At 50.2% G+C, this 20,681-nt stretch overlaps 1 protein-coding gene across 1 annotated transcript in view; it reads left to right on the top strand.

The window, feature by feature from the left end:
• Nucleotides 1-1,060: 1,060 nt before the first annotated feature.
• Syt13 (synaptotagmin 13) overlaps nucleotides 1,061-20,681 on the top strand; it is a 41,079-nt gene continuing 21,458 nt past the window's right edge. The window contains exon 1 of the mRNA XM_052183040.1: nucleotides 1,061-1,344. Coding sequence (XP_052039000.1) covers nucleotides 1,162-1,344 — 183 coding nt within the window. The 5' untranslated portion in view covers nucleotides 1,061-1,161. The remainder of the gene's footprint in view (nucleotides 1,345-20,681) is intronic.

A 20,681-nucleotide genomic window follows, 5' to 3' on the forward strand; every position in this document is an offset into this window, starting at 1 on the left:
TTTTAGTGTCCTTGTGTCCTTGCGGAGTTTCAGCACCCTCAGTGACGTAGGAGGTAAGGTCTCTGCTGAGCAGATCAGGTAATAATAAATGTGAGCTGTAAATGCAGTCCATAGATAACTCAGACACAGAACACAGGACCCCACTCCAGGCCAGAAGCCACACTGCATCAGCCAGCCCCTGCCACACCCCAGGCTCCCCTATCTCTCTCCTTGTTCCCCCCACATTCCTTCTCCCAGTCTCTGTCTTTGTCCTTAGTGGGAAGTCACTGTGAGCCTAGAAAATGAGACAGCTCTAGTCCTGTGTGAGTGTTTGCAAAGCTTGGGGCATCCTCTTTAGAGCCTCCTTAGCAGCTCTAGGGAAGGGGGAAGGGTGGTGTGGGAAACAAAGGGTTACTAATGAGATGAGGTGACCAGCTACCCAGAGTGAGTTCCAGGTCTGGGCTGAAGCCCTGGCTGAGTGACCCTGTGACTTTAGTAAGCTCCAGTCCTTCCTAGGTCCAGCTGCCTGTGTGTGTACGCATAAGCACAGAGCATTAAGAATGTCTCCAGACAACACTAAATCACCCACTGTGTGTGTGTCTTTATGAATGTATGCATATGTGTGTGTGTCTATACAAAGAGCACTAGGAATACAAACCCGAGGTTATCACGTGTGTGTCTCCATACATGGTACATGTGTGCATCTGCCTGTGTGTGCATACATGTGTGTACACAGAGTTCAATGAATTGCTCCACATAAGCCTGAGATGAGATAGAGATAGATAGATATATAGATATATATATATATAGAGAGAGAGAGAACTAGGAATGACCCCACACAACCCTGAGGTATCACCCGCCAATGTGTGTGTGCATGTGTGTGTGTGTGTGCATGTGTGTGTGTGTGTGTGTTAGTCTGTGTGTATAGAACACACAAACCTGAGGCTATCACCTACCTGCCTCTGCCCTTCTGGAGATAGGGGGCGGGTCACATGGTGGCGAGGAGGGGGTAGCAGTTGACGCGCCTCCGGGTCAGCCTCCGCCTCTGACGTCCTTGCAGCCATCCTCCCTCCCAGCTGGCTGCGTCCCCGCCCTCGGAGTCTGGAGAGCCGCTGGAGCCAGGCGGGAGTGCGAGGTGCAGGAGGCCGGCGGGAGGCGGGCGAGCCGCGGGGAGCAGGCACCATGGTACTGTCGGTGCCTGTGATCGCGCTGGGCGCCACGCTGGGCACTGCCACCAGCATCCTTGCGCTGTGCGGGGTCACTTGCCTGTGCCGGCATATGCACCCCAAGAAGGGGTTGCTGCAGCGGGACCGTGAGCCCGACCCGGAGAAGGCGAGGCCGGGTGTGCTCCAGGCGGCCCAACAGGTGAGCGAAGGCCAGGTGGGATGGCCGGGTCACCCTATGTTTTGCCAAGCAGGGAAGAGACAGCAGACCCGCAGCAGGGGTCGCGGTGGCCCAGAGGAATGGGGGAGGGACATGAAGGAGAATGGTCCGGGGTGGGGGGTGGCGGGGATGAGGGCTTCAGAGGGCTGGGAAAGGAGTGAGGTGGGGGAACAGTGTGCAGGGAGGAGAGGTCGTGAGCCTTTGGAAGGATGGGGGAGCTGCAGGGCTGGAATACCCTTCGGGGGACGCCTGCGGACATCGAGGGCAAGGGTAGTGGGGTCCTCCAGAGAAAAGAAGGAGACAGTAGGACAAACAAATAACTGAAAAATAATCAGAAGGGAGCCGACACCTCCTAGCTGGACACCAGGAGCAATAGGGGAGCCTCTAGAGGCAGCCAGCGAGGCGGAATCTGCACGACCCCCACCCTAGCAGCTGAGCCTCAGCATCCCCGTGGGTCTCTGGGCATTTAGAGGGCTTTTATCCCCTACATCTGTGGTCCCGCTGGGGCTGGAAGTGGGCTATAGGCTGTTCATCCCAGGCAGGAGCAGCAGTAGGGTCTGGGAGGTCTGGGAGACCGGCCTTCTCCATGATCTGTGACCTCCAGAAAGCTTCTCAGGTAGAGGCCACTGCTCCTCGGAGAGCCAGAGGAAGACTGACCACAGGTCAGGCATGCGTCACGGACCTCCCAGGAACTTACAGGTTCCCTGCTTTTGGTCTTCTGGGAGCATCTTGCTCTGAGCCAGTTCTCCTTTTCCTAGTAAATTAATTATTCAGGAGTCTCCCCCCCCCCCCCGCCCCGCCCCAGGTCCCAGAGTGGAGCTTGTGTCATTGGTCACAGTAGAGAGTAAAGGAAATGGCTGCTGTCCTTGAGGCACTTAGAATCCCAGGCAAGCGACATTGTCCCTGGTAAACAGGAGCTGCTGAGTGGTGCGAGGTCAGCCTGGACCAGTCTGCAAGTGGGGAGTGCCCCCCCCCATCCTGCCCCGTGGTGAGGGTGTGGCTCACTGCGCTTCCCTCCCACTGAGGGACAGATGGCATCCTCCTGCCTTCCAGCCCGGCTCTCCAGCCCTGCCCCGACTGGGGAGCAGTTAGAGTATACAGTCCCCAGCTCCCTTCCGACTGTCCTACTGACCCCAGTAGCCCACACAGTGTTGATTATCTGCCAGAGACGTGCCAGCCAGGCTATTTCTCTCAACTCACCCGCCCCCCCCCCCCCCACACACACACCTCGTTAGTTAGAATAAGTGGCAGCAAGCCAGCCCGGGCTTACCCGCCCCCACATTGCCTCACTGGTAAGACTTTTACATATATTCTTGCTTCTAACAGACCAACAAATGTAAAAGCAAATAGCCCAGCTTACAAATTAGGAAACATAAGTTCAGGGAGGGCAAGTGACTAGCCCAAGGCCACACAGTTTTTTGAGCCCCACTGTCCCTGAGCTAGTCTGATTTAAGATTCCTAACTTAAAAGGGCAGCCCCTGCAGCCAACACTTTCCCCTCGGTCAGGTGCCTGTTTCTCCAGGAAGGCTCACCCCTGTGACTCTTTCTGCAGTCTTTGCTATCTTCTTCTTCTTCTTCTTCTTCTTCTTCTTCTTCTTCTTCTTCTTCTTCTTCTTCTTCTTCTTCTTCTTCTTCTTCTTCTTCTTCTTCTTCTTCTTCTTCTTCCTCCTCCTCCTCCTCCTCCTCCTCCTCCTCCTCCTCCTCCTCCTCCTCCTCCTCTTCTTCTTCCTCCTCCTCTTCTTCCTCCCCACACTCATTTTCCATACAGATGGCCTCTCAACCTTTCAATCTTTTCCTATTAATCTTCCAAGGGAGGATTTTACTCACTGGCCCAAGAAGCAACCACCCTCATGTCCGTGTCCCATGCCATCCCTTCTAATGCCCTTTACAGCACTCCCAACATTAGCTGCCATTCATATTAGCCACCTGCATAATTCTCATTCCTAGTACCTAGAAAATGGCCTTTGTGCAATAAGAAACCACTGGCAAACAAAGGCACCCAGTCTTCTGTTCCAAGGCATATATGGGTGCAGGGGCTGCGTCTGCAGTCTAGGGTCAGTTCTACGGAGGCTCGGTGATGTCTGCCCATGAATATCTGTGGATAATATTGCTCACCCATTTACATTTCTTCTCCTCATTCCATGGTGCCAGGGAACTTGGCAACAGAGGCGAAATCAATAGGTGTGAAAACAATGGCCTGAGAGCTCAAGGCATCTTGGTGGCCTCTGTGCTCTGATTCAGCCATTGACCCAGATAAAGTAACAGCAAAGACACTCAGGCACAGGGTGGGGGGCGGCTGAGGACAGGCAGCAAGGCTCTCTGAAGACATCCTCAAAGAGAGGATGCTGAGCTGGAGGAGGGGGGAGACAGAGATCTGACTCCATCAGCTTGCAGCTGTTGTGTCTCCCTGAGGTCTGGGGTGTTTGTAGGGTGCAGCATCCCTGCCTCGGGCTCCCAGATCTCATTGGCTGGGAGGCTGGGAAAGGTCTTTGGTCTCATAGGGCAGGTCTGGAATCTGATTTATGCCCTAATGAATAAACAAAATTGGGAATTGTACTGAAAAAGGAGCCTGGAGATCTTCCCAGGGGTTCGAAGTCTGCCAGGAGTCTGCGGGTGGAGTTTATTGGGGGGTCAGGATCTTGAGTGGGGGAAGAAATGATCATGGTTTTGTCACCAGTAACTCCTACTGAGACTTGGCATTTTCTATAAATGGGACTATAAACAAGAAAGCATGGGTGTGTTTCCGATCCCTCCAACTTCCTTGCAGAAAACCATACTCATCTGAAACATGCTACCTGGCCTCCCCTTGTTGGTTTTCCTCCCCTCCCATGTTAAGTTATGGCATTTATTAAAGTTCCTGCTCTGCCCTGTGATTTACTACATTAATAAAGGACCACGCATGTAGCTTTCCCTGGATATATGCTATTGACTATTCCTTTACAGCCTATGTGTTTTACCTTCAGATTTTTAAGCACCCCGGAGACTTATCTGGGGGCTTCTCTAGATAGAGAAGGGGTCAGGCCACAGCACAGATGGTCAGGAGCTCCAGCTGAGGGCCAGGTGGCAGAGGGGGGCAGCTCTCTTCAGACCAAGCCCTGCTGGCTTCAGGTCACAGGTCACAGTGCTGAGCACTGAGCCAGACTAAGGTCCCTTTGCTCCACCTCACTTGTGTCCAGCCTTTGGGGAGATGCAGACAATTCAGTCTCTTGCACGGGCTGTTCCTGGCTTGTTGGGATCACTGGGACACCTCAGTCCACTCTGGGAAGTTTGGTTACAGGTGATCTGTGGTTTGAAGAAGAAATAGTCGGGGGGTGGGGGGGGGGAATGGCCCCTCAGGGAGGTGCACTGAGGGCCGTTTCCTCTCCTTCACAACCATCTCAGAATTTATGTGAAAGCTGCCTTCAGACCCCCTGGCTCCATTCCCTGGAATTTCCTCTTCCAGGGTCCAGGTTCCCACTGTCCCTTTTGGCATTACTGGGTGAAGAGAGAAGCTGCCCTCCCCCCATCACCCTGATGTCACCTAGTACAACCCTAAGTGGTCAAGAGGGTCCTATTTCCTTTCCATGACTCTTGTTTGCCTGTGGCCATAAGTGGATCTTCTCCAATAACTTTTAAATTCCCAAGGCACCTGGTATTGTCTGTCCTCTCAAGGCAACAGAGACTTTAGTGAACTTGCTTGGCCTTTATCCGTACTCAGCCAGCTCTCCCACCCACACCCCTGCTCCCCACTGCTACCAGCACCCAGCTCTCCCATATACACCCCTGCTCCCACTGCCACACCCAACTCTCCCACCCACACCCCTGCTCCCACTGCCACACCCAGCTCTCCCACCCATACCCCTGCTCCCACTGCCATACCCAACTCTCCCATCCATACCCCTGCTCCCCACTGCCACCAGCACCCAGCTCTCCCACCCACACCCCTGCTCCCACTGCCACACCCAACTCTCCCACCCACACCCCTGCTCCCACTGCCACACCCAGCTCTCCCACCCATACCCCTGCTCCCACTGCCATACCCAACTCTCCCATCCATACCCCTGCTCCCCACTGCCACCAGCACCCAGCTCTCCCACCCACACCCCTGCTCCCCACTGCCACACCCAGCTCTCCCACCCACACCCCTGCTCCCCACTGCCACCAGCACCCAGCTCACTCACTTCTTGCCTTCTATCAGAATTGAATCATGATGGCTTTCAACAGAAGCAGAGTTCCAAGTTTTCATGGGACAAGTCAAATAATATATGCATAGTCAGGTCCTTTCCCCCAAAGTCCAAAGCATGTCCTTCACCTCTCCATGTCCCTAACAATGTCTGCTGGGAAGCAGGGCATGCGATCTGCCTGGATGTGTATATTGAATGAAGATGTTTTATACATAACATGGTCTAGGAGGGACAAACCACGAAGGAGGTCATACAGGCAAGTCCCCATTTACAGAAAGCCTGAACCCAGGCTTGAGGCATGCCTGGTGGCACCCTGCAAGGCTGAGTGGGGAACAGCCAGCCTCTGGACTCTGATCTCTGCTTGGCCCCTTGGTGTAAGTGCAGGGGACATGGTTTTGCCTTTACATTTTACCTAGACTTATTGTTTGTGCGCGTTCTTGTAAGAAGTTATGCATCAGCGTGGTTCCTATCAAGCCATCTCATCGTGATATAGTGTTTGTGAACATGATGAAGACCAGGCCAGTACTCTAATGATCCGGCTTTTAGGCCTGAAATCCTCCTGTGGGTGGTCTATCATAAGCTGCCTCTTGGCGTTACCCATTTGTTACTGTTTCTCTGTTACTGTTTCTCCATCTACAGCATGAAAGTCTTGCTCTAGGGACTGGGGCCACAATGCCATCAGGGGGGCCCTAGGACTCTGCTACTTGTTCTCCTTCCTGTGGCCTCAGAGCACCTCCTCCAGGCTGCTTGTTTTCATTACACCTATAAGTGAGACAGGCCAAGCACAGCAGTAGCACCACATATTAATCACATCATCCATTAAAGGTTAATGAGTGCATCCAAGGCACAGTATACGGTGACAGGCAGACTTACTGCTGCTGAGGAGACAGAAGGTACAACCAGCAGTTGCCACAGAGCATGTAATGCTGCTTCATTATAGGTAATTCAGGGGGCTTGAGAAATCCTGAGGAGGGCAGTGCCAGCCACAGTTCAAAGTACATCTTTCTCCAGGTCTGAGAGGCCACTCTCTGGACATCCCTTTTGTTGACTCCTAATGGAGGCCCTGTGAACTGCTAACCCCACTTCTGGAACTGACTGGACTCCGGCTGCTTCAAGGACTGACCTCATAGGTTCTCAGCCTTTTTCTTGTTACTGCTGTCGATAGTTATTGGCGGGGGCAGGGGAGGCTTGAACCCAATCCTTCCTACATGCCAAGTACATGTGGCACTACCGAGACCAGACCTGCTCAGTTCTCAGCTTTTTAAAGGCTTCAACTGCCAGTTTACTGTTAATAAATCCCCCGACTAGTAACTCTTCTGTTTGTATGGACAACAATAAAAGACCCATTTCCACCAAAAGGTAAATATCAGGTCTGGCACTGCCATCTACATAAGTTCTTTACACGTACCAGACAATTGCACTTTACCAGTGAGAGCGTAAGTAACATATTCATAGGCAGAGCTGGGACGTGAAGTCTCACTCTACAACCAAATATTTGATCACTTAGCTAGAGCTTACTGAAAAAAAGCTACTCAAAATTTTGTTCAGGGCACTGTTTCCCCAGATAGGAGAACAGGTGTCTGTGTCTTTGCAGGTCAGTTTCCAAAATATCCCCTGATGCTGGCGTTTTCCTCTGCTTTGTACATCTGTCGGCTGCTGCAGGCAATGGGTACAGCTCAGGGCCCTCCTGAGAGATTTTTACACAGTAAACATGTTTGGGCTGGTTGCTTAGCAACAACAAAGACAGTATGAATTTTTCATCACAAGATTAGCATAAATTATTTCAGGGAGATGAGCACACAACCGCAGGAAGTTCTAAGCCCTTCAAAGCAATCGCATAGGATATCTCTGTACCTGAACCTATCAGACCCTTCCCAGTGGCAGGTCCTCACCTACCGCATTCCCGGTTCCTCCCCTAGTTTCTCTTTTTGGTATGGCTTATGTTAGTTAGTGTAATGATTAGTGTTTATTATCAAATTGACAGAACTTAGAATGACTCAGGAGACAGGCTTCTGGGAAACCTGGGGATATTTTGATTATGTTGACCAAGGTGGGAAGACCTGTCCACTATGGGTGGCACCATTCCCTGGCTGAGATCTTGGACTACAAACCTGGTGAAAGGGAGCTGAAGCGCGGTGTGCGTCACTGCCCTCCGCTTTCCTCTTAAGAATATGATGTGATCAGCTGCTCCAAGCTCCTGCTGCCTTGACGTCCCTGCTATCCCTTGAGCCAAAGGACAGCCTTTCCCCTTGTCTACAAGGCATGTTATCACGGCAACAGGAAAATTAGCCAAGAGTCAGGTTTGTGACTTGTTCCCTAGTGGAACCCATACAGAAAACACTGTTACACCCTGCCCACGGTTTTAGATGCTGACCATGTAATCCACAACTGGGAATGCAGGAGAAGGACTCAGTAGAGGAACTACCTAAAGCAACCAGCAGGGGATAAGACAGAGACAAAGGAAAGAAGAGACCAACAGGAGGACCCAGAATGAGAAGAGGGCACTTGAGTCAAGACCCAGAAAACAATCAGAATACGCAGACAAGAGCCCTTTCCTGGGCACACTACAGGGATATTGAGGTCCAGGCTCTCTCTTGCCTACTCTGAGTACAGCTTCTCTGCATGTTCCTCTACTAAAGGGCAACAGTTCACCTCCCCCTTGAGCTCAGTGCCTCTGTGTTCAGAACCCATAGGGCCTATTTCTTGCTAGCTCTGGGGAAACCTGGTTTGAGGATGAAGAAAATAGCTTCACAGAAGCAAGTGGGTTTTTTTGTTTGTTTGTGTGTGTGCGTGCACGCGCACACGCATGGATACTAGTGCATGCATGCATGCAAGTCAGAAGAGGGCATTGGATCACCTGGAACTGGAGGTACAGGCAGTTGTGAACCATCCTGTGAGTACCAGAAACCAAACCCAAGTTCTCTTCAAGAGCAAAGAACTCTTAACCACTGGGCCATCTCTCCAGTCCCAGTAGAGCTGAGTTTTAATAACTAAGGAAGTATCTGTATGGGCATCAGAACCAACGCATCTGAGCCCACACTCATAACCAAGTTGTAGAAACTAACATGTTAGCAGAGGGGAAAGGAAAACAGAAGTGTTCCTCCCTCTCTTCTCTTTCCCCTTCGCTGTCTTTATACCTTTCCTCCTTGTCTTCTCCTCCTCCTCTTCCTCCCCCTTCTTCCTCCTCCTCTTTCTCCTCCCTCTTCTTCTTCCTTTTCTTCTTCCTCCTCCTCTCCCCCTTCCCCTCCTCCCCCTTCCCCTCTTCCTCTTCTTTAAGTTGGAGATTTCAGACAGGGTCTCACTGTTATAACTATGTAGCCCAGGCTAGACTGGAACTCATGACGTAGACCAAGTTGGCCTGGAACTTAGAGATCCTGCTGCCTTGCCTCCCAAGTACTGTGATTAAAGGTTTGCGCCAGCACTCCCTGCCTTTTCCAGTAATGACATTTATTGAGCACATACTATGTGCCAGGCTCATTACTCAGGGGTGGGTACACAGTAGTGGCTGCTCCCTCATCCATGGTACAGTGACCCATGTAGTGCCGTGGGAAGGACCAGAGTCAACAGAAAGGCCAGCGTGTGTGAAGTGAAGAGAGCTGAGGTCAGGCTGGAGGGCCAGGGAAGCCGGGGCAGGCAGCCCCTGGTTGGGTTCTCCCCGGGCATGCTCAGTATGTTCTAATGCCTCTCTGGACTCTGGATGGATTCTATTTAGTTTCCATGTGTTTTTGTGTTAAGGTAAAATCCACACAAAACCCAACTACTTTAAGGTGCATGAATCATGAATCAGTGCTATTTAGTACATTCACGTTGTTTACCAACTACCACTCCACCTAGTTCCAGGATAATTCATCACCTCAGCAGAAAACCTGCCCTTCCTCCCAAGGCTCTGGTAAACACCCATCTGCTGCCTGTCTCCATGGATTTGCCTGTTCTGGACATTTCATATAAATAGAATCATTTAGCAAGTGACCTTCTGTGTCTAGCATCTTACAGTTAGCATAATGTCTCTTTTTATAAAGCTTTGTTTTATTTTTAGTTGTGTGTGTGTCTGAGCGTGCGCATGTGCATCTGAGCGTGTGTGTGCAGGTGCACTTGGATGCGGATTGGATGCGGATTCAGAAGGCCATCTGAGTACTTGGATGGGAAGTTATGGATGGCTGTGAGCTGTCTGGTGTGGGAGGCAGGGTGTGAACCCTGCTTTGGTCATCTGCAAACGTTGGTCACTGCTGCACCAGCTCTCCAGCCCCAACTCTCAGCATTGCAAAGGTCTGCCCCATTGTCCACACATCCCTACTGTTTTCCTTTCCCTGGTCCTGCTCCTGGACATCCTAGCCTGTTGGTTTGTGTTCCTTCAGGACACAATGCATGTGGGAGTTAAATCCCAGATCATATGGAAATTCTATATGTACCTTCTGGAGGATCAGCCAAACTGCCTTCCACAGACGCTCTGCCATTTTCTATCCCCCCAGCAATATTTGAGAAGCCAAATTCTGCAACTCTTTTGACATTCATTCTGATTTCCTTCCTTCCTTCCTTCCTTCCTTCCTTCCTTCCTTCCTTCCTTCCTTCCTTCCTTCCTTCCTTCCCTCCTTCCTTCCTTTTGTCCTCCTCCTCTTTCCTTTGAGAGCTCCCCCTCACAAAAGCTGTGGTCTGGATATAAGCTGTGCCCCACCCCACCCCACCCCACCCCACCCTACCCCACCCAGGTTCTCTGTGCTCTAACATCTGATCTCCAGCTTGTGGCCATGTTTTGGAAGGCTGAAGAAATGGAGCATTGCGGAGGGAAGTGGGCCACTAGGGGCGGGCCTTGGGATTTTACAGCCTGGCCCACAGCCTATCGACTCTGTTTCCTGATTGCAGAAGGAATCTGACCAAATGCCTCACCTTCCAGCTTCCTGCCTCTCCCACCATGATGGCCTGGTATCCCCTAAAACTGTGAGTCAGAATAAGCTCTTCTTCCCATAAAGTTGCTTTTTGTCAGGTTTGGTCATAGCAGCAAGAGATGGAACTTAAAACACACATGTATCTCACTTCAGAAGTTCCTAAGCCCTTCATGGAAACATTTTAAAATTATTCTTGTGCATTTAGTCTGCTTTACATTTCTAAGTTCGTCAGCTGGTTTGTAATAGCCATTTGCTGTTCGCCCTGAAAGTTTGTTGAAGTGAACCCAGGTGCGTCTGAGTACATGTGAGGTACATGTGTCTCAGAAGTGGTGGGTGTGACACAGTTGAGAAGTCTGTACTTGCCATTCTGTACCTCAGATCTGTCACATGCTGTCTCAGTCCTCTTCCTCAGTTCTCACCCCACCACCCTTTAGCCCTCCTCGGTTCCTGGTGCTTCACCAGACACTCGGTGTCCTCTAAGCTCAACTGCATTTTGTATATGATGTCCTTATGTCTTGATGCTGACAGGCCAGAGCAGTGGCAGGAGGAGCTCTGACCATGTCCCCCGTGGAGCTGGTGTGTGGCCTGTACCCAAGCCTTCCCATCGAAACTTTCACTAAGTGCTAATTCCTTGACTAAAGGGCTTTCATGCCTTCATAATACAGGAAAGGCTTAGACGCTTTTCACACCGCATTGAAGGGTAATTACACGATATTTTTGAGAGGTTGGTTGAGGTTGGTAGGGTGACAGGGAACACGTTATGAGTTTTCCCATTAAAATGACAGAGTGTCGCTTGCCTTCTGAAGCTTGCTCTATGGGAACAAGTTGGGATCGTGCCACAAGGGGCAGTTTACGCATATGAGTATGAATGAACAAAAGTGGGGAAGGGCCCTGAGGGAATTCTGTGTGAATGAGTGCACCTGGCAAAGACCCAGGGCACGTTGATAGATTTCATTGATTTCCTTTGCCCTCACTTCCGCTCATTGAAGCCAGGGTGTACTTTTCTTTCTTAGAAACTGGCACAGGGCTTGGAGGAAGGCGAAGAGAGTGAATGGATTGGAGGCTGCATGGGTGATGGCCGGGGAGTGGACGAGCAAGCTGCCGCGGCCACAGCATGCTCATGGCATAGGCCTCGGGCTGCAGGAGGCCTTCAGGGTCACACACAATCTCTGCACTTGCCGGTTAGTACAGTGTGGACCCGTGAGAGGCATGGAGTGTGCACAGACTCACTCCCAATTGGCTTCCCTCCCTGTAGGCCTTCGTTCACTTGGTTGGCATTGGACAAAGTAAAAACCTCCCCTGCAGGCCTGGGGAACTGTCTCACTCTGCCAAGTGCTGACTGTGCAAGCATGGAGATCTCTTCAAATCAGTGGCACATGAGGCATAGTGTCCCAGCACCAGGGGGCCATAGGATCAGTTACCTACCTCTGATCTCCATGTGCACATGTGCAAGTGTCTCTGCACACACCCCTAAGACTTCACCTGAGAGGACCAGGCTCCAACACCTGGGAAGTTCATATTGTTGCTGACAAAGGGTCCAAACTGCTTAAGGTGGCTATGCTATGGACCAGTGGTGGCAAACAGAAGGAGAGAGAAAGGTGTGTGTGTGTGTACATATACATATGAGTACTTGTGCATGCATGTGAATACATATGTGTCTGTGTGGATGTATGGATGTTTGTGTGTATGTAGGTATGTGTGTATACATGTCCACATGTGTGCCTGTGTACATATGTGTTTGTGAGTGCAAGTGTGTGCATGCATATATGTGTGTTTGTGCATGAATGTTTGTGTGTGTATTCATACATGTATGTTTGAGTGTGTATATGCATATGTGTATAACAGTAACTTAGAAGGAAGACTATGATGTGGGAGGAAGATTTCTAAAGAACGGGAGGGCCAAAGAAGGGGTTGAGGATGGGAGGAAAGACACACCTTCAGACTGGAATGCGCCTTAGGGATGGAATACTTGCTTGGTTCAGTAGTCCCCAGTGTGTCACAAAAGGAGGAGGAGGAAGACAGCACGAGGGCGACACAACTGACTATGACAAACCGCCTTCTCTCCTACGCCAAGGAGATTCCCATATGCATGTAAACACAGAGGGGAAGCATTGGGAGGGACGAGGGGACCAGAAAGTTGGGTGAGAGAGCGGATGCTGGTTGGAAGGTGGAGGTACAGTGACGCATATGCATGAAAATGCTGTGGTGGAGCTCAACCAGCATAACTTAAGAAGTAAGACACGTGGTGCCCGCTGTAGTCTTAGCCCTGGGAGGTCGGAAGTGGGAGAGTCAAGAGTTCAAGGTCATCCTTGAGAACATAGCAAGTTCAAGACTGATTTGGGCTGCTGAGACTCAGTCTCAAAAAATCCAAAATAGTGGTGACCAAAATTTTAAAGAAGAATGTTCCGGAGAGGATTCAGAGTAGAGGAGAACACTGTAGGGGACAGCAGAGGATCTGATGGCGGCAGGCCCAGGCCAGGCTGCCTCCCTGCACGTATGGTGGCCCTGCCTTTCCTGGTTTCATATCTTCCCTTCCCTCAGTGCCTTTCAGCAGCAGACATGCTTCTATTTCCAGAACAAGGAAGGGCAAGCTGTCAGGCAGAGGCTTTTCAGTGCTGTTAATTCAAGACAAAACACAACCTGACCTGCAGGCTTCCCTGAAGCTGTGGAAGTATGTCCGTTGAAGAACTCATCTCCTACCTTAGGGGTAGCAGGTCCTCGAAGCAGCACATGATGGGGCCTTTTGTGCGAAACACAGACAAGAAGAGCGAAAGGGTGTTAGGGAGCGGCTGACTCAAGCCCAGAGATTTGCAGATGACATCAAGACAGGGATGAGGAACCAGGGCTTCTTTGGGTTCCACAACACTTCTGAAACAATAGATTATGGAACCCAATAGGGAAGCTGGAGGGGAAGATGGTCAGAGTCTCTGTGGAGCAGAGGCAGGAGACTTCAGCCTGCAGAGGGAAAGAGAAGAAGCTGGAGGTGAGGGCACCAGGCCTGGGGTGCCCTGAGAGTGTTGTGCCCACCCGAGTCTGAATGGACAAAGCATCCTTTAGGTCCCCGTAAGGCAAGTAGGGGCGTAGTGGAGGAAGTGTTAGGGGACAACTGGAATACTTGCAGTCCATACCCAGGAGACTGAGCTGCTAGTGTCAGAGGAAGCAAATGCCTGTCAAACCTGCCCGGTGATGTTTCTTGACGCTTCCTTCATTTTAGGAAAGCTCCAGAATCCTTGGCCGTGTAGCTGCCAACCCCCTAGAAAAGCCCTGCAGAGCACTCACAGTGACTCCCTGAGTCTGCTTCTACCTAAGCCTAGAAGCCTGGAAAAGTGGGCTGAGGATCCTGCCTGGGATCCAAACAGCATTGCAGATTGTCCCTGGGGGAGGTGGCCGGCCGTAGGGCCACAGCCTCCTCAGGAGCACAGAGAGGTGGCTGTAGCTGAGGCTGACTAAGCCAGGAGAAGCCCAGCCTGGGGACTCAGGCAGGCCGCTCTGGGAGGCTGCGCTAATTGCAGCAGTAATCGGAATGGTAATTAGGCTAATAAATAGTATGAATAATTAAGCCGCCTTCAAAGGCCCTTCTCAGAGTGCTTTTGCTATATAGTCTTCGAGTGAAGGCAAGAGGCATCTGAGCGGATCCACTTTCTCTCTGCTTTGACACCAACCAATGGCCTAAGCTTTCCACACCCGCCTTGGTTACCTGTTGTTTCTCCATCCCTGAATCATGGAGTTTAGGTGGCATGCTGTAATGGTTAGGATAAATTGTCAACTTGGCAGAATCTAGAATCACTAAGCAAGCAAGCCCTGGGCCTGCCTGTGGGAATTATCAAAATGAGGTTAATTGAGGTGATAAGGCCTGACTTAACCATAGGGGAGACCATCCCGAGGGGTGGGTCCCAGACAAATTAAGATGGAGAAAACTAGCTAGGCACCAGCATTTATCTCTCTGCTTTCTGACTGAGGATACAATATAACCGACCACCCCAAGGGCCTGCAGCCACACCTCTCCGGGACACCTTCCAACTGTGAGCCATGACAAACCCGACCTTAAGCAAACAACAACAAAAAGCACCAACTACACACACAAGGCATGGTGCCCAGAATGCAGTAAGTGCTGGGGTGGGAACTGCCCCTTGTTGCCAACGCCTCTCTCTGAGCCCTCTTGACCCAGCTCCAATCTTACCTTATCCCTGCCTTTACCCTGAGGGACCCTTTTTTTCTGTCCTTTCATGCTCTTGCCCTAGAGGCTCCTTCCTGTCTGCTACACTGGTAGAACACTATGGTGTTAGTCCAAGAGGACCCTGAAGGAGACCTCCTCTGATTCCTCCCTGCCAGGGTTGCTGTATCCATAACTGAAGGGCTCAGCACTTTCCAGGGCAATGTCTTCAGTCAGCCAACTGCCCTGGGTCTTGTGACCTTCCTTACCCAGAGCCCCAACGATTCTGCTGGGCCTGAGATATCCACTATTCATGTTTAATGCTGATGCCTTGACCGTCCAGTAATGTAAATGTTTAATGAAAGGTTCCCCATCCCGTCCCCCCCAACCCCCGCAGCATCCTGACATCCAGTGTCAATGTATCCCGTGCTCCTGCCCAAATCTAACAATGGGTGCTCCTTCGGTGTTAGCTATCCTTACAGACCCTGACAGTCAGCCAGGAGAAGGGGGAGCAGACAGTCAAGAGAAGATACCAATGAAACTGGGAAGGGTGGGCCCAACAGGGAAGATGCTTCTAGTCACACAAGGTCCCAACCTATAGCACTGGCTTTCATTTTTCCTTTTTATCCAGCATCCGGCCAGTACCTTATGCATCTCATGACCTTTAATACTTGTTACCAACCAACACCTGGGAGCAGGGCACTCCTGGGTGGTTCTCATTCCAGGGAGCTTGTAAGGACCTGAGGAGAAACACCGAAGTTTATAGTAACCAGAAGCCAACTGCTCCAATATTACTGACTTTCTGTGGTTCAATCCTAAGTCTGCACATTTTGTAGATGTGTTGGTGGGGGAGATGCATGAGGTTAGAAGGAAGAACAGCTGTATCAAAATGGCAGCCTGAAGGGAGATGCTTGGCCTGGCTCTGCTGTGGTTGGAGGCAGACATCTCTCTGTATTTTTTCAAGGGAGAGGATTAAGTAAGAGACAGACTGTGTAAACCACAGGGTTTTGTCTACTTGCTGCCTGTGTTTGTTATTGTTGTTCTAGCAAAGCTAAGCAAAGCAGATAACTCCAAAAAAGAGACTGCAAAGGCAGCTGGGATGCCTGGAAGGGGGCAGGCTGCCTAGTGGGTTCCGGGTTGTCTGACTGAAAGAAACTTTTATAACTATGCATGTGGTAGGCAACATACTCATGGGCTAAGGTAAGCAAGCCATTTCACTCCCAAATCATGCTGGACCAGATCTTCCTTTTAGGGTGTTTCTTCCCATGATCCTATAAAAAGGCCACAAGGATACAGAAGTCAAAACCACAATGTAAGTGATGTATATTATAAAGCCAGAGTCTTGAAGAGCCCAGACATACACATCCTTCTTTAGCACATATCTGGAAATTGGGTGAGGGCCCTAATTTCTGATCTAGCAACAACAACCTCACTGTGACCCCAAAGGGCGTTCAGACCGTGAGGAAATACAGCTGCCGACATGCCAGTGTCCTTGGCTATGTTATCTCCGACTCCTTGCCTACTCAGTATCTGCTCTTTAAAGGGGACATCCCTTACTGACAGGAGGGTCAAGGAAGGACCTAATCTGCAGCACCTCCAGGAATAGGTCTCTCTGGGAAGAGTACAAACAAAACCTGGAAGCGCTCCTCCCGAGTGCAGCTCTCTTCCACACACCCCCCCCCCCATACCTGGTTCGCCCCTAAGCTGTGCATTGCTCTTGGAGACTTCACCTGATGCTCCTTTCCTCATGTTGGTTCTTGGTGCCCCTGATTCCTCCCTCCTGGACAACTCCCACCCTTCCATCTCTCTCTCTCCTCTTGCTTCTCACACATCTTCCCCTGACCTTGCTTGCACCTGCTGGTGTGAGTTACCTGAATCCGTTTGGTTGAGGCCATCCTCCCATCACAGACTCTCCAACGCTTCCGCTGTGAGAACTCTAAACCTTAATGGCCTGGGCTCACATTCTTTTCCAGCCTCACCTTGGTGACTTCACCATGCCAAGAGTGTGTACCCCTCTGGCTTCAGATTACTGCCATCTTACGTGAGATGCTCCATCTCTGCTGTCATTCGTCACCTTCTAACTCTAGGCTGAACACACGGATGGTGAAGAGCTGTTCTCTGGGCCTTCAGTAGCACACAGCCCCAAACACTGGGCCTTTTAAGACCACATTCAGGGAACTCAAGAGTCAGCTCAGCAGTCAGGGATACTTGCTGGCCTTCCAGACGACATGAGTTCAATTCCCAGCACTTTCTTCAGGTGGCTCACACTAACCGCCTATGACTTCACTTCCAGGTGGCCCAACACTCTCTTCTAGCATTCTCAGGCACCACGTGTATGTGGCACACACTCACATAGACATATATACGTAGATAAAAATAACCATTACTTTTAAAAGGCCCCATTCAGCAGGCTGGGGGAGTTGCTGAGTTGTAATGGGCTTGCCTACACATGAGGCTGTGGGCACCATCCCAAAATGAAAGGCTGCTGCTCAACTTTCTATACAGATGCACCCAGGGTAGACAATACCTTTCATCTTGTATATCGGTTCTTATCCATTGATAGAGCACAAGGATGTCTGAGCTCAGCCAAAATGAACCATCTGATGGATTAGCTATATCTGCCATGAGGAGTTTGATGGATTATCTATGTCTGCTGTGAGTTCAGTCTCAGGAAAAGCACTTCCTTGTTCCTGAGTATGGAGTCTCTCATCCATCTCCTCAGTACACTCTCTGGGAGGAGGGCCTCATGTTTGCTGCAGAGGCTGGGTGAATACAAGGGGAAATAGGTGTGGAATGACTTAACAGATCCTAACCCAATGAGGAGAATCTAGGCTTAAGCCCCAAGTCAAAGGAGAGTGCACACCTGCTTGCTAGCACACTACCTCCCTGGCTGTCCTCACACCTCCAGGGCAGACTCCTGCGCCTCCCACGTGACTGAGCAGAGGACAGCTGTGCCCGGAGACTTGCACCTCTCTGCACTTTTTCCACCCTGTGTCACCTTTGATGGATGATTGAGATGCTTGCCAGGCTCAGCAAATGTACTTCCTCCTCTAACATGGAGAAAAGCTTCGGGACGCCAATGTGAACAGTGGGCGTGGTTAGGAGAATAGTCTTGAGTACGTTCCTTATTTCACGGGTAAAAACACTCCTTCCTGTTTCAGTAGCTTATGATTTTCAATACTTTGGCATCATAACAGGGGTGAAACTGTTGTCCTGGTCCATGACTTCATCAATTATGCAAGGATTATAGAATCAACAGTTTCTCTGGCTGCTTTGAAGAAAGATTCTAGATTTGGTGTCTAGGAAAGTGAGGAGGCCCGTGTAAGAAAAGCCAGGCATGGTTATCTTGTAACCCAGTGAGTGCTGAGGAGCCAGATACAGGCTTGCTGGCCAGCCCAGGCTACTTGGAGAGTCCTAGGCCAGGGAGAGACTCTGCCTCAAAAGAACTAAGTAGGTATGTCACCTAAGAAACAACTAAGACCTGCCCTCTGACCTCCACATGCCTGCACCACATGGGCACTTGAGTGACCACACACACATCACAAAACAAACATGGCCCCCCACAGATAAGAAACGGAAGTAAAGGGGTCTAAGGGGTTAAAGGCTAAAATCTGGGTCTAACCGGATCACAGGCTATAGGAATCCCCTTACTGCTGTCTTACAGGAGCTGCTGACAGGCTCAGCTGAGCTCCTGGTCCCTAGCCTCCATTTAACAGAGAGACTTCAGGCCCTGCACATGGAGGGACCGGTGCTAAGGGAGGGGCTCACACAGAAACTCTGGAGGTCAAAGGCTGCTGGAGAGACAGCTCTGGGGTCAAAAGTCACCAAGGCACACAAAGAATGTCAAACTCAGATATGAACAGAAACCACATAGAAAAGTGGGTAATGCTCAAACATCCAGACAGTTCATTCAAAACCAGCAGACAGCTAACTGGTCTACAGAAGAAGGACCCTAGGACGAGGTGACCAGTTATGCAACACCGAAGTGAACGTTGAGAGCCACGCCTTGGGAGATTCCGTTCCCAGTGTTTCCATAGATATCCAGACACGGGAGCCACACAAGTTCTGAGCCAAACAAAGGTCTAGTTCCGTCTGAGCTGCCCACCCGTTTTGAGGCCTTGAACAAACAGTTTTTACGATACCCCATTTTTTTCCTGGTAGAGAAAGTAATTATGCTGATTTGATTTTCCTTAGTTTTAAATTTTTATTTATTTTTATATGTGAGTGTGTTTCACTTGCATTTAATGTCTGTTTGCTGCTTTCAAACAGTTTGTGGAGGTCAGAAGAGGGTGTCAGATCTCCTGGAACTAGAGTTGCTAATGATTGTGAGTCACCCTGTGGGCGCTGAGAATTGAGCCCAGGTCCTCTGGAGAGGGCCAAGTCCATGCTCCGATCATTCTGTTTCTTCTCTGAATGGCTTGGGCCCCCCTCATCCTCTGTCACCTTACCGTCACCCAACTGGCACTTACATTCACTGCTCTCTGGATGAAAACTTTCAGCCATTGCTTTCTCCCAGAATGCTCCTCTCCAATGTCTCTGCCTGTCAAGCTGCCACTTCTGCTTTGGGATGCCCAGTCCAAAGTCAGGGTCTCTGAGTATCTTCCTGCATGGCTCCCTTCCCCCACACCCTGCCTTCTCTGGATGCTGTGGAATTCCAACCACCCTTCTAGCTGGGTTTTTATTGGGCTCGGCATAGGAGTTTCCCTTAAACATCTGTAACTATGTATCAATCTCACAGAATTTCCTTTACTGAGGTTTAGAAGGCTGAGGAGTTTGCATGGGACAGTGTAGGGCGCAGACAGACTTGGGGTGGGAAAAGCCAGAAGCCTGAGTTTAAAGGAGAGAAATGGAGATCCTCCTCGGACTGGAAAAATCTGCTTTCAAATTACTTAGCCATTGACCTGGGGGTGGGGGCAGAAGATGCTGTTTGTTACAGAGCACATAGTCTTCTCTGACTAAATTAAGTTCCAAGGAGAACAAGAGTACAGATTTACCCTGTAGGAGGTCGGCTTCCCCTGGGGACACAGTGATCTCCCTCAGCTGCTGGCTTTACTTACTAGACTGGCCCACCTCGTGTTATCACACACATGCAGCCCATGTGTGAGGGTAGAAACTAGTGGCTGCCGTGGTTTCTTTCACAGAAAATGCCCTTGATGGTGAATGATGTCTGACCAGAAGATTGAATGAAGGCCCGGCCTAGAAACACAGAGATGGGATGTTCTCCCCTGAAGCCTCTGGTTTCTCCTTACATCTTCCCACAGCCTTGGGAAGTCCACAGCCAGAAAAGAAGCACAGGCTAGTCTACAGACTCTATAGTTACATGTGTCTGGGTCCAAATCCTAGCTTGGTATCTCATTAATCACATGACTTCAGAAGTACCCCTCTGTGCCTCCGTTTCCTCTTCTGAAAATCAGGCAGAATGTAGGCACTTTCCTCATGAGGTAGTACACTTCAAACAAATCCTTCTGGCACAGTGTATAGATCTATGAACAACACCTGACTGATACACAGAGATATTTATTTATTTATTTATTTATTTATTTATTTATTTATTTATGTTTGCTCGTTTGTTTATTGGTTGTTTTTGAGACAAGGTTTCTCAGTATAACAGCTCTGGCTGCCCTGGAACTCACTTTGTAGACCCGGCTGGCTTCAACCTCACAGAGGTTCACCTGCCTCTGCCTCCTGAGGGCTAGGATTAAAGGAGTGTGCCACACAATTTACATACAGATACACACACAGACACATACAACAGAATTTAGCTCTCCTGACGCTTTGGACATAATTTCCTTTCTTCCTCACTGGGTTCCTCCCTGCCATAGTCTTTTTTTAAAAAGATATTTTCTTTATTTACATTTCAAATGTTATCCCCTTTCCTTGTTTTCCCTCTGAATTCCCTCTATTTTATTCCCCCTCCCCCTGCTCATGAACCCACCCACTCCAGCTTCCCTGTCCTTGCATTCCCCTACACTGGGGCATCGAGCTAGAGAAAGGACCCAAGGAGCTGAAGGGGTTTGCAGCCCCATAGGAGGAACAACAATATGAACCAACCAGTACCCCCAGAACTCCCAGGGACTAAACCACCAACCAATGAGTACACATGGAGGGACCCATGGCCCC

The sequence above is a fragment of the Apodemus sylvaticus genome, chromosome 5, assembly GCF_947179515.1.
Source record: "Apodemus sylvaticus chromosome 5, mApoSyl1.1, whole genome shotgun sequence".
NCBI classification, from domain to species: domain Eukaryota; kingdom Metazoa; phylum Chordata; class Mammalia; order Rodentia; family Muridae; genus Apodemus; species Apodemus sylvaticus.